Consider the following 14,154-nt stretch of genomic DNA (forward strand, 5'->3'; position numbering starts at 1 on the left):
AGTCTCGCTCCTAAAGTCCTTCGCCTCGGGTCTAAGCCGAGCAGCTCACATTAGTGGCAGCCAAGGAGAGGGGCCGGCCTTGCCAAGACCAAGAAGGGAGGGGAGGGGAAAAAAGCAAGAATCTCCCACCCGCCTCCCGGGCGGAGGGGGCGGAGGAGCGCGTCCCGGCCTGGCCCAGCTGTGGCTTCGACTCGGTGCTTCTGCTTAGAGAGCGGCGCGGGAAGGATGCAGGTCCACAGGGGCGCGCGCGCGGGGCCCGGGCTGCCGTGGGGCTGGACGGCGCTCTGCTTGCTGGGTTTGCTCCGTGAGTATCGACCGCGTGCTGCGGCCAGCCAGACATCCGCGGCGGGGCAGGTTCAGGCTCCCCCCACCCCCAGCCCAGCGTCCAGAGCCGGCCGAGGGAAAGGGACCCCCGCCCCAATCCACGCACTGCCGCGCACAGATGCTCCAGGCTGTAGTGGGAGGAGGGCCGTTTGAAGTGAATTCTGCCAGCCTCTCACCTGGGAATTGGTGGGGGTGGGAAGGGAAGCCGACCACGCCGTGCGTGGGAATCACTGAAGGTGTAAGCCGACCTGCGCGCCCTAGACTTCCCAGGATCTGAGGATACACGCATTCGAATTGGCTGCAAAACAAGCCCTTTGGAGATGCCTCTGTCTCCTCGCCTTGCTAAAGGTGCAGAGCGCAGAGCTTGAGCCAGCACCAGAGGAGGGAGGAGAGAAGCAGTAAAGTTTTCTTGCTGGTGGTTGATTCGCCAAGCAGCGGCCCTGGCGGGCGGTGGGGAAGGAGCCCAGGCGCCCACAGCCCCCCAGGACAGGTGGAGGCAGAATTGGGCATTAAGGAATGGGAGCCAAGGCAACCAAGGGCGAGGCCCCCGCGTCTGATGAGTGGGTGGCAAGCTGAGAGGAAAGCTGAGTTAGGTGATGAAAGATCCCTGCATTTAATATCAGAGAGCTAAATAGTTACAACTCGCTCTTTAGTACCCACACCGATCCCCACTGAGAGAAGGTGATGGTAGATGGGGTTCTGGGCCCTGCCTCCCTCCGGTCAGCTCCCACTTACACCCCTCACCCCAAACTCAAACTTGTTACACTTGGGGGTTTTCTTTCCCTCCCCCCTCCAAGTTCTAATGAACAGGTCAGGACACTCCTCCACTCACTCTCTTGATAAAAAAATAATAGGTGCTCAATAAAATATTTGTTAATTACTTTCATTTGGGAATAATATTTTCCATCTTATCACATGGACTGGTTGTTAGGTGCTGTGAGGTGGATTCCAACTCATAGCCAGCAATCTGTAGGACAGAGTAGAACCTCCGGTAGGGTTTCCTAGGCTGAAATCTTTACAGGAGCAGATGGACAGCTCTTTCCTCCCATAGAGTGGCTGGTGGTGCAAACCACAGACCTTTGATTAGCAGCCAAGCACTTAACCAATGTGCCACTAGGGTTCCCATCATATAGACTTGGAGGGTTTTAAAGACTCTAAGGTACTCTCTCTTTTGCTGAAGATTTTGCTTCCAACCCTTTAAAGTTCCCAATCCCCTCCATCCTACAGAGTGACCCAGGACCAGCCCACTAGGCCTCTTGCTCTCAGTCTGCACTGCTGACCCTCCTTTGGGCCCACCCTGTGGGACAGAGCTGGCTCTGGGCTGCAGAAAGCTCTGAAGGAGGCTCCAGGTGGACCCGTTTGGGAGCTTCAGACCTAGCAAAAGAAAAGCTGTGGCTGAGGTGTCGAGGCCCTAGAATGGGGATTTTCCTGAGTGCTAAACTGCACCCTCGTAACACGGCTGAGCTGGCCTGTGGCTCAGATCCCCATTGGATGCTCCCCTCTCCTTTGGTGACACAGCTAATGATGATCTGGTCCTAGGCCAAGCGAGGCCCACCCTTTTATTTCCTCAGCTGAGCAGTGTCCCCCTCGCCTGGGTCTGCAGATGTGAGGGTGATGGCGGCAGCCCTGTCTCTGCAGAACCTCAGGTAGAAAGGCAGAGGACTTCGGCATCTAGGCTTGGAGTCTGAGGAGTGGGACGTGGGCTCCCATTCCCAACATAGCCAGACTAGTGAAGCCATTTCAAAGCTTTGTGCCCCGAGAGCTTTTTAATACAAGAGTCATTTTCTGTCCTGGAACGCATTGTGGGATAAATGAAATAAGTGAGTGTACCTTGAAGTACTAACAAAGGGACATTTCAGAAAGTCTGTGCCATCATTATTGTGAAATTTAGGGCAGCAGTGGGTCTGTGTTCCTCACATCACTCACCCCCACAAAGAGCTTTCTTCTGGGAAGGTCTTTTTTCTGTCCCTGGCAGAAGTTGGCATGGGTGTGGGCACACCAGCCAACCAAAAGTGGGGTCTCTTTGTCAGGGGTGGGGTGGATCCCAGACCAGAATCAGGCTTGAGGTGGGGGCTGAGGGTCCACCAGGCCGCCCTGCCACACTACCAGCCATGGTGGAAGGCTTCCACCTAACTAGGAAACCCCGTCGTTTGTCATGCTCAGGGTACCTCTTCTTCCAAGCCCTCAGCTGCCTGTCCTTCCCTTCTCCCTAGTAACACCCCCCTCCCCCTGGCCCCACCCCTTCACATTCCTCTTCTTCCTTTGGGTCATCTGTGCCTGCTGACCCCACACCCATATCCTGTCTGGGGCTACATGTAAGAGGGGGGAAAAAGAAAAGGGAAAAGAATTTTATCAGATATTTTCCAGAGGGGAGAGGACTCCACCCTTGAATCTCTGCCACATGGCGACCAAGAAACAGCAGCCTGTGGGACCTCTGACTAATTCAGTGGTCCCCAGCGCTTCCCCCTCCTAGGGCCAACCCAGCTGGCACAACCTATGCAAATGCATTTCTTCAGCAGCAGTCCCGCCAGGCTGAAAAATGCACGGGGGGCCCAGGGCCTCTTTTCCTTATCCCTCTGGCTCCCCCTCCTGGGCCCCCGGTCATTCACTGTCCCCCTCTGCTTCCTTCTCTGAGTCTTTGTCTCCAAAAGTTCAGGGCAAGAAGTGCCCAACTGCAGCAGATAAACCAGGCAGAGTCCTACAAAAACAAGTGAAAGGAGGAACAAATTCCACTTCTTACCATCTCCTTGCCTGGAGGGCCTGGGCTGCCTTTCAGGGTTGGACCGTTACCCAGCTCCACCCTCAGGGTACTTGGGCCTCTCTCTCTCATTGACTTTGGTTGATCTCACTAAATGGCCTGGAGAGTGCAGAACTAAAAATATGAAGGTGGGGGAAAAGAACAGAAAAACCACCCTCCAAAAGAAAACTCTCAAAGTCGCCAGGGCAGAATTTCCTATTTTTCTGGGCTTTGATTTCTCTAATGAGAACATTCTCTTCCCTCCTCAGCTGAGAAATGAAAACACAGTATCTACAATTGTTAGTCCCCAGCTTTGTGCTGAAGAGAAAGATGCAGGCATCTTGGGAGGGTGGCCACACAAACCAACAGGGATACATACAAAGGTATGCTTCCCAGTGGCTGCACGCTGAAGCCCACCGAGTGATGAGTCACTTCCCTTCAAGTGCAAAGGAAAAAGCATTTGGCTTAACTGGGAAGTCTGCTCCTTCCTGATTTGGAGCACGCACATATACGCACACAACGGATACCTTCTGGGATAGTGGCATTTCTAGATTCATGTTCCATTGTCTAAGAAAATGCTGAAGCCCACCAGGGGATGACTCACTTCCCTTCAAATGCCAAGGAAAAGGCATTTGGGCTTAAGTGGGAAGTCTGCTGCTTCCTGATTTGGAACACACACACACACACACACACACACACACACGCACACACACACCCCTACATAGCTGATACCTTCTAGGGCACTGGCATTTCTAGACAGATGATTCCGGTGTCTAAGAAAATGCCTTAGTGCCTAATGGGTTGAGAAAGCCTAGTGGGCAAACTCCAATGTGCAATGGCTGAACTGCAGAACATGATAAAGTGGAGGTTTTGTTTAGAGGCGTCCAAGAAACAAAAGACTGAAGGACTCCAAGCCCAGAAAGAGAACAGAGAAGGGAGGAGAAGTGCCTGGAGCAAGAAAGGAGCAGTGATGGGTGGAGGGTAGGAAAGACCTGGCCAATGTGATATTCCTTCTGTTAGGAGAGCATGGATTTTTAGCCCTAGTGGCACAATGGTAAAATGCTCGGCTACTGGAAAGGTCGGTGTTTCAAACCCACCAACCACTCCGTGGGAGAAAAATGTGGCAGTATGCTCCTGTAAAAATTACAGCCTTGGAAACCCTATGGGGCAGTTCTTCTCGGAGCTATAGGGTCGCTATGAGGCGGAATCGACTCGACAGCAATAGGTTTAGGTTTGGGGGAATATCTACTATTTCAAGGTTATGCCATCGTCTCTTCTGGGCTGTGTCGTAGAATCTTACCGTCATGTCAAACCTTCAGTAAAAATCAGCCATACACACTAGCCTGGTGTTAGTGGTGCTCTGAGGGTGTGAAGGAATAGGCACCTGGCTGCTTGCGGTGAAGCAGTGTAGAAAGAGAACGTCGCGGTTGAAGGACAGGAGGCACAGAATCAGGGAAGTGACAGAGGTGACTGAGAGAAACGCGGGACCTCAGAGAATCCTCAGGACATTGGGGTTCCACAATGAGTGGGAATATTACGAGAAGCCTCAGTAAGCTGAGAATACTCTGGCCACAGAGACTGAGTTTACACTCACATCTCAGTTTAGCCTCCGAAATTTAGGAAGGCACCCGCCCAGTTTTTTGTTATCGTCCAAGATGGTGCAAGTTCATGGTAAACCTGAGGGTTGGAAACCAAAAAACAAACAAACCTGCTGCCATCGAGTTGATTCCAACTCATAGCAACCCTATAGTACAGAGTAAAACTGCCTCTAAGGTTTCCAAGAAGTGGCTGGTGGATTCCAATTGCTGACCTTCTTGTTAGCAGCCGAACACTTAACCACTGCACCACCAGGAGGATTGAAAGGGACCCTTAAAGATGGTGTTTCCTGAATGCCTCCCAGCGTAGCTTATTCCATTTTTAAAAGAACTCTCCTTTATTTTAGTTTTTTTTTTTTTTTCCCTGTTTGTATTGCAGTGAAATTTGCTGTTGTTGGTAACTGCCATGAAGTCAACCCCTGACTCATGGAGACCCTATGCACAACAGAACAGATGCTACATGGTCCTGCTCTGTCCCTGTCGGTTGCAGACTGGACTGTTGTGATTCATAGGGTTTCCGTTGCTGACTTTTCAGAAGTAAATCACCAGGCCTTTCTTCCTAGTCCATCTTAGACTGGAAGCTCTGCTGAAGCCTGTTCAGCATCATACCAACGTACAATCTCTACAGACAGGTGTTGGCTGTGCATGAGGTCCATTGGCCAGGAATGGAACCCAGGTCATCCCCATGGAAGGCGAGACTTCAACCACTGAACCACCACTGTCCCCATTACTGTGAAATTAGCCTCTCTTGTAACTTACTAATCATTAGTTCCAATTCTGTGCTTTGGACTATCACAGGACTAATCTGGTCCTTCTTCACGATAATCCTTAAAGACCTTTCTGGTGTGCCCCACTAAATTACAAGCTCTTGGAGGGCAGGGATTTATTTATATTATAATGACACTGACACCCAACAGAGGGAAGGAATCATTGCTGGTTTTATCCTCCTCACAGTGCTGAGCACAATGCTTTGCACGTCATTGGTACTTAAGAAAAATAACAGTGAATAAATAAGTGAAATGAACTTTGAAGAAAGTTACTTATTCTCCCTCCCCGTTTCCTCTTTTCCAGGTCAGGGACTGGCAGACTTTTTCTGTAAAGGGCCAGATAGTCAATATTTTAGGCTTTGGGGGCCATATGTGATCTCGGATGCGTGTTCTACTTTGTTTTATTTTATAACACTTTAAAAAAACTTAAACATCATTCTTAGCTCACTAACCAAAACAATCAGACCAGCTGCTGTTGAGTCAGTTCTGACTCATGACGAGCCCATGCATACAGGCTAGAACTGCGCTCCATAGTGTTTTCAATGGTTGTGATCTTTTGGAAGCAGATTGCCAGGCCTTTCTTCTGAGGTACCTCTGGGCGGGTTCAAATCATCGACCTTTCAGTTAATAGTTGATCACTTAACCATATGTGCCACCCAGGGACTGCTTAGCTCACTAAAAAAAAAAAAAAACAGGCCACGGGTTGGATTTGGTCTACTGGCTGTAGTTTAACCAACCTGTTCTAGATGAATTACTGTTACGCCCTTGACCATATATTTTGTTTCTAGAACTTTCTTAATTCTGATAATCCTCCCATGGATACTCCTAATTTGATAAATCCGTTCTGAAAATACAGCATCAGAAGGAGACCACTGTATCCAAAGATGGTCGGTGTGAACACTCCCAGTACAGTTGCCATTCAGTCCAAGTGCTTATTCTGAACTCAGAGGTCTGTGCTAAGCACCAGGAGTAAAACAAAGGAGCATAAGAGATGGTGCCAGCACTCAAGGAATTTATAATCTGACTGAGGCGACAAGGCCAATATCAGGGAACAGCATGTATGATGTGGTGCCAGGTGAGCGATGGAGATAAGCTTCTCAAATGCTCCGAAAAGCAGAAGGAAGGGGGTGTGCAGTAAAGATAGCCTCCGTTTCTGGAACATTTACTAGATGGGCTAACTGTTTTACACCCCTTATCTCAAAACCACTAGGAGTAGGGACTCTTTTTGTGCCCATTTCACAGGTGAAGCCTAGAGAGTTTCATAACTTCTCAAGACCACCCAGCCTTGACAGAGAAGTGCCAGAGCAGCGTGTCTGTTTGCAGAGCTGAGCACTTTGTCTCTAGGCCGGACTGTTGTTGGTTGCCCTGGATCCAGCTCCAACTCACTGACCTGATGTATAACGGAACACAACACTGCCCAGTCCTGCACCATCTTCATGATCGTTGCTACGTTTAAGCCTACTGTTGTGGCCATTGTATTAGTCCACCTCAGTGAGGGTTTCACTCATTTTCATTGACCCTCTACTTTATCAAACATGATGTCCTATGGATCACAACAGGCCAAACTGCCTCCCCATAAATAGCCTGTGGTCTCCCAGAGGTTAGCTTCTGCAAGCGGCCAGAGTGCTTCTTCTTCCTAGTGTGGTAACCCTGGGCTAAGATAGCCAGAAATTCCTCCAAGGAGCTCCTCTTGGGCCAAGTTCTAGAAGTGAATGGGCTACCGGGGACTGGCTATATAAGAGCTGGGATCGGGAAACAAAACAGCACCCAGAAAAACTAAAACGAAGGGGGTTTGGGTCTAGGAGAAGCGATACCAAGTATAGGAAAACTCAGTCTCTTAAAATAGGGGAATTTAGCCAGTCAGCCAGTAGAACTTTCTGGGTCCCTGGGGATTTGTAACCTCCTTTTAAAGACCGAAGAAAAAACGCTTTAGTTTATCAACTGCAGATAGAAATGTTTTAAAAATGTATCATATACTCATTTGCCTCCTCAACGTACAAACAGAAAGAATTTAACCTTCATGACTCAGATGTATCATGAAAATAATTTGGCTATGGTGCAGCTCAGTGACATCCTTAATACTTCTTAAGGTACACGTTACTCCGACCATAAACAGTTCAAGACTAATGTGCACTGTGATAGTTGCGTCTGCCTTTCATTTGTTTCTGTTTCTTAGTTTTCAGCTGTTGTTTCTCCTTATTGTTTGCCTCTGATAGTCCTATCTTCTTCCTAATTTTAGCAGTTTTAGCTAGGATGTCAGATAACCAGGCTTGTTAGAATTTTGTATAAAACAAGAGTAACTGCCTCTGGATAAGTCCTATAAGTTAAATGTGGGGTCCCTGGGTGATGCAAATGGTTAACTCCATAATCAAAAGGTTGGAGGATCGAGTCCATTCAGAGATGTCTCAGAAGAAAGCCCTGGCAATCTATTTCTGAAATTAGACATTGAAAACCGTATGAGCACACAGGTTGTACTCTGACACACAGGATCGCCATGAGTCAAAATCGACTCTGTGTCAACCAATTTTTAAGTTAAATGCGTGATTTTTACTAGATGAATTTTGTGACTTCTATTTGGCTTCTTAGAATCCTCATTTTGCTAACTTCTTGATATTTGCCCCCTCCGTTTTCTCTAAGTTCTAGACAAGTGTGTTGCAATCAAATAGGGTACCTAGGGAGATGTGATTAAAAAGGATGGAATGATAAGTAACATCAGAAGATAGTCTTTAATTCAATTTTACACTGAACTACCATGCTCGTAGAATTGGGGGTAAGGCCTGTTCCTCCTGTCTAGAATGGAACGGAGTCAGTTGTCTCTTAGAAACTGACAAGCTCTCACTGACTGGTAGATTGCTTTTACTCCCCTACAGAGCTGGGAATCAGAAAGCCCAGATAGGAAAGGTCAGTGTCTGATGACTTAATGCCATGGGTGTGTGTGGGAAGATAGGATAGAAAGAAATCTGCTAAAAAAAAAAAAAAAAAGGAAAGGAAGAAATCTGTTGGCAGTCTTGGCTCTTATAAACATCATTTCTCCAGGACCCAGTTTCTCCTTGGGGCCCCCACAAAGGAGCCCCAACAACAACAACAAAATTAACCAGTTGCCTTTTCTAGTCGACTATATTCTCATGGCAACCCCATGCGTTTCAGAGCAGAACTGTGCTCCACAGGGTTTTCAGTGGTTGTAATCTTTCAGAAGTAGGTTGCCTGTCCTTTTTTCCAAGATGCCTCTGGGTGGATTTGAACCACTAACCTTTTAGTTGGTTGCCAAGCATTTAACCTTTCACGCCACCCAGGGAGCCCCAGACACAGTGAAACCAGGAGACTCACTCCAGAGAGTCCTTACACTGGAGCATCTACATCAAGATCGACTCCTGGGCTGCTGGCCGAGATGTCTCCTTGCCCTACACCAGGTCATCTGGCCCTGCCTTTCCACCTCCCCCTCCACCCCTTGTCCTGTTTCTCCAGGGTCTCAGAAGCTCCTGCTACCCTGGGTTCAGGGATGTGAATGTTAGGTTGAGGTCTCATTCTTGTTTGCAGATGGATCCTGCTACCTGTTCCCCAGAACTTGCTGACTGGTGGGTGGGAAGAGGCACCTGCAGCTGGGAGTCCAACCCTAGCGGTCAGTGGCTGGCCTGGGTCCAGAGTTTGCTTCACTGTTCTGGAACAGTTGTCTCTGTCCTTAGAACCAGCGGCAGGTCTCTTCACATCTGGAAAAGTTCAAACATGTTTGTCTGGGTGAAGGAGGCCCCTTGGGGGAGGGGGTGCAAAAGCATGACATCACCTCAGCCAGGCACAGCTTCCTTTGAAGAGAGAAAAGGACTGGTCTGGGCTGGGACTCCCAAGAACTGTTGTGTTGTGACTGGGAGTGGGGGAGTAGGAAGAGGGGTGTCAAGGGAGGGTGCCTCTGATCAGTGCCTTGAGAGGATGTTCCTTTAACTCAGTTTCTGAAAAGTTGTCACCACTGGCTTCCCACAATGAATTCATATCTTGGGGTGAGATTGGTGAGAGGGCCCTATTTAAGGAAGGAAAAAGCCTGGACCTGTTGTCCATCTTTTTATTTTGATAAACCATCTCCCACCTGAGCCAGACAGGGGCCCGTCCTTTTCTCTCCTGAGGCATAGAGGAAGAATCCAGATCCATGGTAGCCTATACCCAGCCTGACCCTCTTGCTAAATCCACTCAAGAATTAGCTGCACCTCACTTACCTACTAAAGAATGTCTGCCTTAAGCATTATGCTCTCTTAGGATCTACCTATATGGGATGTAATTGACAACAGCAACTTGAAAGATTAGATAGGAAGCTTAGAGGGCAGTGAATTTATGTTAATGGGGAAAGAACAACTCAGAAAAGGAGGGTGAGAATGATAGTACAACTCAAAGAATGTAGTAATGTCACTGAATTGTACATGTAGAAATGGTTGAATTGGAGTATATTTTGCTGTGTATAGCCTCAACAACAACAAAAGCAAAATAAATTAAAAAAAAAAAAAAGAATCAGCTATACCTCAATGGCCTCATTGCTACTTGCCCCACATGAGCTATGGTTTCCCTCTTGGCCAACACCTTGGTCATACTGGTTATTCATCTCAAAAATACATGGTAGTATCACTTCTTCCCCCTGCTTCCCTGACACGTAATGTTAATACATGACTATTGTTCTCGGCATTGTCATCAGCCTACTTGCTGCAGGCTGGGGAGGGAGGCAAATGTGGAACAGTGAGATCTTGTCACCTGTAGAGGGAACATTCTTGGCCCTACCTAGGTCAGTTGCCTTGAAACTAGAAGTCTAATTTCCCTCTCAATGCTGTGGGAATCAAGAGGTGTCATTCTACATTGTTATTTACCTAGAAATCTCTGAAAAATACAGACCTAGATCTCAGTCAGCAAAATTTAGAGACAAGCTTTAAAGTGGCCTGGACTCTCAGGAGCCTTACCTTGAGGATGGGACTGCAGGGTGCAAGCTCTGGATACCGGGTCCACCCCTAGCCTTTGCAGGGCCCAAGGCAGGAGTACAAATGGAGACCCTCAGAGTTCAAAATCAAGGCAACTAACTGGTACATAAAATAGCTTCTATCCTCTTACCTTGACATACATATCTTTATGGCCAGAGGGAAGACCAAATTTGGAATTCTCACATTCTTGGAATTCAGTGCCACCATGTGACTGAGCAGGAAAAGCTGACCCCTGGCCCTAGCCCACCACCTTTCCTACCCATTATTGTGGGGGATCTTGAATTCCTGCCCACACTCTGGGAGTTCTTGCATTCCTGAATGGGATACTCACCCGCATGCTTAAGCTGTAACCATCCTTCCTGCAGGTAGCCTCTCCTTGGCCACCGTTGGGCCGGGGGGTATACCTCCTGGTACTGCAACTCTCCCTCGGAACGGTGAACTCGGGGAAAAGGCCCACACATCCCGTGAAAGTGAGTAAAGAGCCATTTGGGCAGGAAATTCTAGGGCTCTTGGTTCCATAGGCTCCTCATGGTTTGGGAGAGGGCAAGGCAGGGAGGAGGGATGGAGTGTGGGCCTTCTAAAGTGTAGAGTCCAAGCAGGGGGCTTCTCCTGCCTGGTTCTAAGGATAGTACTGCTGGGCAGCTCCAGGAAGTATGGATGAGAAGGGCAAGGATGTCCAGGAAAATCTGTAGAGAATGACTAGATTCAGGAATATTATACTGTAGTAATTCAGAGTTATCTCATTGATTCTCCCAACGTCCATGTGAGATAGATAGGAAAGACCCCACTCGGGTGATAAGCGAACTGAGACACGCACATACACGTTAAATTGCATGGTTATTGGCAGAGCCGGAATTAATCTCTAGATTCTCCCACTACATATTGTGAGACACTAGGCCTTACTGTTCTCTAGTCCATCAGCTAAATTCCTAAGGCAACAACAACAACAAAAAAGTTGTCATTGAGTTGATTCCAACTCACAGCAACCCTTTAGGACAGAGTAGAACTGCCTCATAGGGTTTTCAAGGAGTGGCTGGTGGATTCAAATTGCCAACCTCTGGTTCGCAGTTGAGCTCTTAACCACTGTGCCACCAGGGCTCCAAATTCCTAAGGCAGTGCTTCCAAAAGAACTATTGGGATTGCTGGCTCCATCTGAATTCTTCAATAAAAGGCAAGGATAGTTTTGACGGCTGCGATAGAAAGGATGAGGGGAGTTTGAGAATGGGAATTCTGTGAAGGATAGACTATTTTTAAGGGGATTCCATAGAGATTGGAAACCCTGGTGGCATAGTGGTTAAATGTTATGGCTGCTAACGGAAAAGTTCGGCAGTTCGAATCCGCCAGGCGCTCCTTGGAAACTCTACGGGGCAGTTCTACTCTGTCCTGTAGGGTCGCTATGAGTCGGAATCAACTCGACGCAGTGGGTTTGGTTTTTGGTTTTGGTTGCATAGAGATGGTTGGAATCCAGTGATTTGAAAAGTTAATTTATTGGTTGGAGAGTGACAGAGAAGGATTCATTAAACAGGGAGTAGTGACGTACTCTCGGTTATGGTTTAGATCTTTGTAATATATATTTATATATTCAGGTGTAATTTTTTATTTTAATGTTTTACTTAACGTACTGTGAACATTGGCCCATATTCCCATGTTACTTTAGTTCTCATAAATTTTTATTTGCAGTGATATTAAGTGATAGTCTATTAAGTGTGTATACCATTTATCCTACTATAGTTCATTTAGTTGCTTCCAACTGTTCCTTCCTATAAATAATACTGTAATAGACATATGTGTGCATATAGAGTTTTCCTTCCTTAGGAAAAAAATCTTATAATAGGAAATTAATTCCCTGTCAGGAGGATGCTGCTCCACCACCAGGGGCAGCAGGAAATGTCCAGATGGACTGATTCTACCTGAAGTCGAGAAAATGAATCAGATGATGTCGTGAAGCTCCAGGACCATTTAGGTCTGATTTTCTCCTCCTTGTTTCCCTATAGCCTCTGGGTTCACAGATGCCAGCAACATGACTACTGTTACCGCAGCGCTATCTAGCACAGAAAACTCTTCATTTGTTCCTAAAAATGCAACTGGCCAGGAAGCCATAGTACCAAGTACTCTTGGAAGTACCAGCCCCAGCAACTGCTCTCAGAACAGCAGCGGAACCTCGGAAGCCCATCTTTCCTCCTCAGGTAAAGATAAAGGGTGTTCATCTCACACCCCAGGGAGAAGCCCCTAGTGCCTGGGTAAGGCGTTTAGGATGTTTTCAGAACACTCTCTCTCCCTTCTCACCCCACTCACACAAATGGAATCATACTAGCCATTTGTTTTAATGATTTGGGCACCATACTTACTTAGGGTACCTTGAAGAAACTTTTAGGTAATTCCTCCTACAGTCACAGCTTTCTCAGGTCCAACTCTAAGTCCAAAAGAAGAAAAAGTAAGCCTTGGCAGCTGATCAGTAGTGCTCCTTGTACCTTGGCTCCCATGCTGAGTTCAGCTTGGTGGTAAAATAAGATCCAAATGAATACTCCAAAGAGATCTCTGATCTCCTGTGAGTGAAGGAAGATAGGTACATGCTCAAATTGGGGATCTTTGGTTTCTCCAGGGTGGGCCAGCATCCAGTTGAGTTTCAGCATCCTGAGGGCACCTCTGATACATTTTAGATTATAACTATGTTCCCTACACTTGGTTTGAAATGAGTTTGGCCATGGTTAGGACATGAAGTAGCTGTTAAGTCACCAAATTTCCTGTTCCGGGTTGAAGGCCATACCTCAACTATTATCTGTAAAGTCTTAATCCAAGTATGTGCTCTGAGATGTGCATGTGTGCATCTGCACACATTTGTGTTTTGGTCTATTCCAGTGTCTACAGTCAACTACACATCCACCTCTGGGATCACCTCAATTCCTGGAACCATGAACACTTCTGTCCAGTCACAGACCACTCTAACCTTCGCAGTATCCACCACCCCAACCAACTTTTTGACTTCAAAGAACACCTTGGAGCCCAGCATGTTTTCTGGAAATGTTTCAGACGGCCCATCCAATAGCACCAGCCCTATGACATCTCACACTAAATCCTATACATCATCTCCTCCCAGTCGAGTTATCGTTAAGGTGGGTGAATGGGGCCAGAAATGGTAGATTGCTCCCTCACTTGTATGTATGCAGGTTCTCTCTTCTTCCCAACCTCTCCTTATCCCACCCAATGGAATTTGGGTCACGGGAAAATCAGCATGTAAAATAGGCAATTTAAATGTGGCCGAAGGGAGCGGAAAGGAAAGAAAAGAGCCGGAGTCAGGGAACAAGGCTGGTTTGTGCTATGGGTATTGCATTTCTAGGGAGGAGAGAGAAAAGGGGGTCTTTGGCTACTTGGAGATCCATCCAGTCCTCTGTGGTTCTATAGTTCTTTCTGTGGTTATATCTCTTGGTCTGGGCTTTGAACAGGGCACCATTCACCACTGGGAATAATTGGAGACTGCCCCCGACTTAATGGACCTGCTTTGCCCAAAATGTTTAGGACACATAAGATTCCCCCCATGTTTGGCAGTTGTGCCAAGCAGAGGGAGGCAGTGAGGACGTTTGTGGCAATGGTAGGACTGGGCAGACCATGGGTGGTGAGCTCAGCCTGCACGTCACAGACTAGGGGCCTGTGGCTGTCAACAACATTTAGCATAAGAAGCAGAAAATATGAGAGGGTGGAGCGTGGAGGCAGGTGTGGGCGGCTTGCCTGGTTTCTGTTTTAAAGGGAGCCAGAATAGGAATCTGGAGAGTCCTGGAGGC

General features: G+C 47.6%; 1 protein-coding gene across 3 annotated transcripts in view; it reads left to right on the top strand.

The window, feature by feature from the left end:
* The first annotated feature begins 211 nt into the window (after positions 1-211).
* Positions 212-14,154, top strand: part of CD34 (CD34 molecule) — a 39,258-nt gene continuing 25,315 nt past the window's right edge. For 2 of the 3 annotated variants that reach the window (XM_064273253.1, XM_064273255.1), the window contains exons 1-4: positions 212-304; positions 10,741-10,845; positions 12,370-12,561; positions 13,235-13,488. In XM_064273253.1, coding sequence (XP_064129323.1) covers positions 226-304; positions 10,741-10,845; positions 12,370-12,561; positions 13,235-13,488 — 630 coding nt within the window. In that variant the 5' untranslated portion in view covers positions 212-225. The remainder of the gene's footprint in view (positions 305-10,740; positions 10,846-12,369; positions 12,562-13,234; positions 13,489-14,154) is intronic. The other variant, XM_064273254.1, reaches the window with a different exon arrangement.

This window comes from Loxodonta africana, chromosome 20 (assembly GCF_030014295.1).
Source record: "Loxodonta africana isolate mLoxAfr1 chromosome 20, mLoxAfr1.hap2, whole genome shotgun sequence".
Classification (NCBI taxonomy): domain Eukaryota; kingdom Metazoa; phylum Chordata; class Mammalia; order Proboscidea; family Elephantidae; genus Loxodonta; species Loxodonta africana.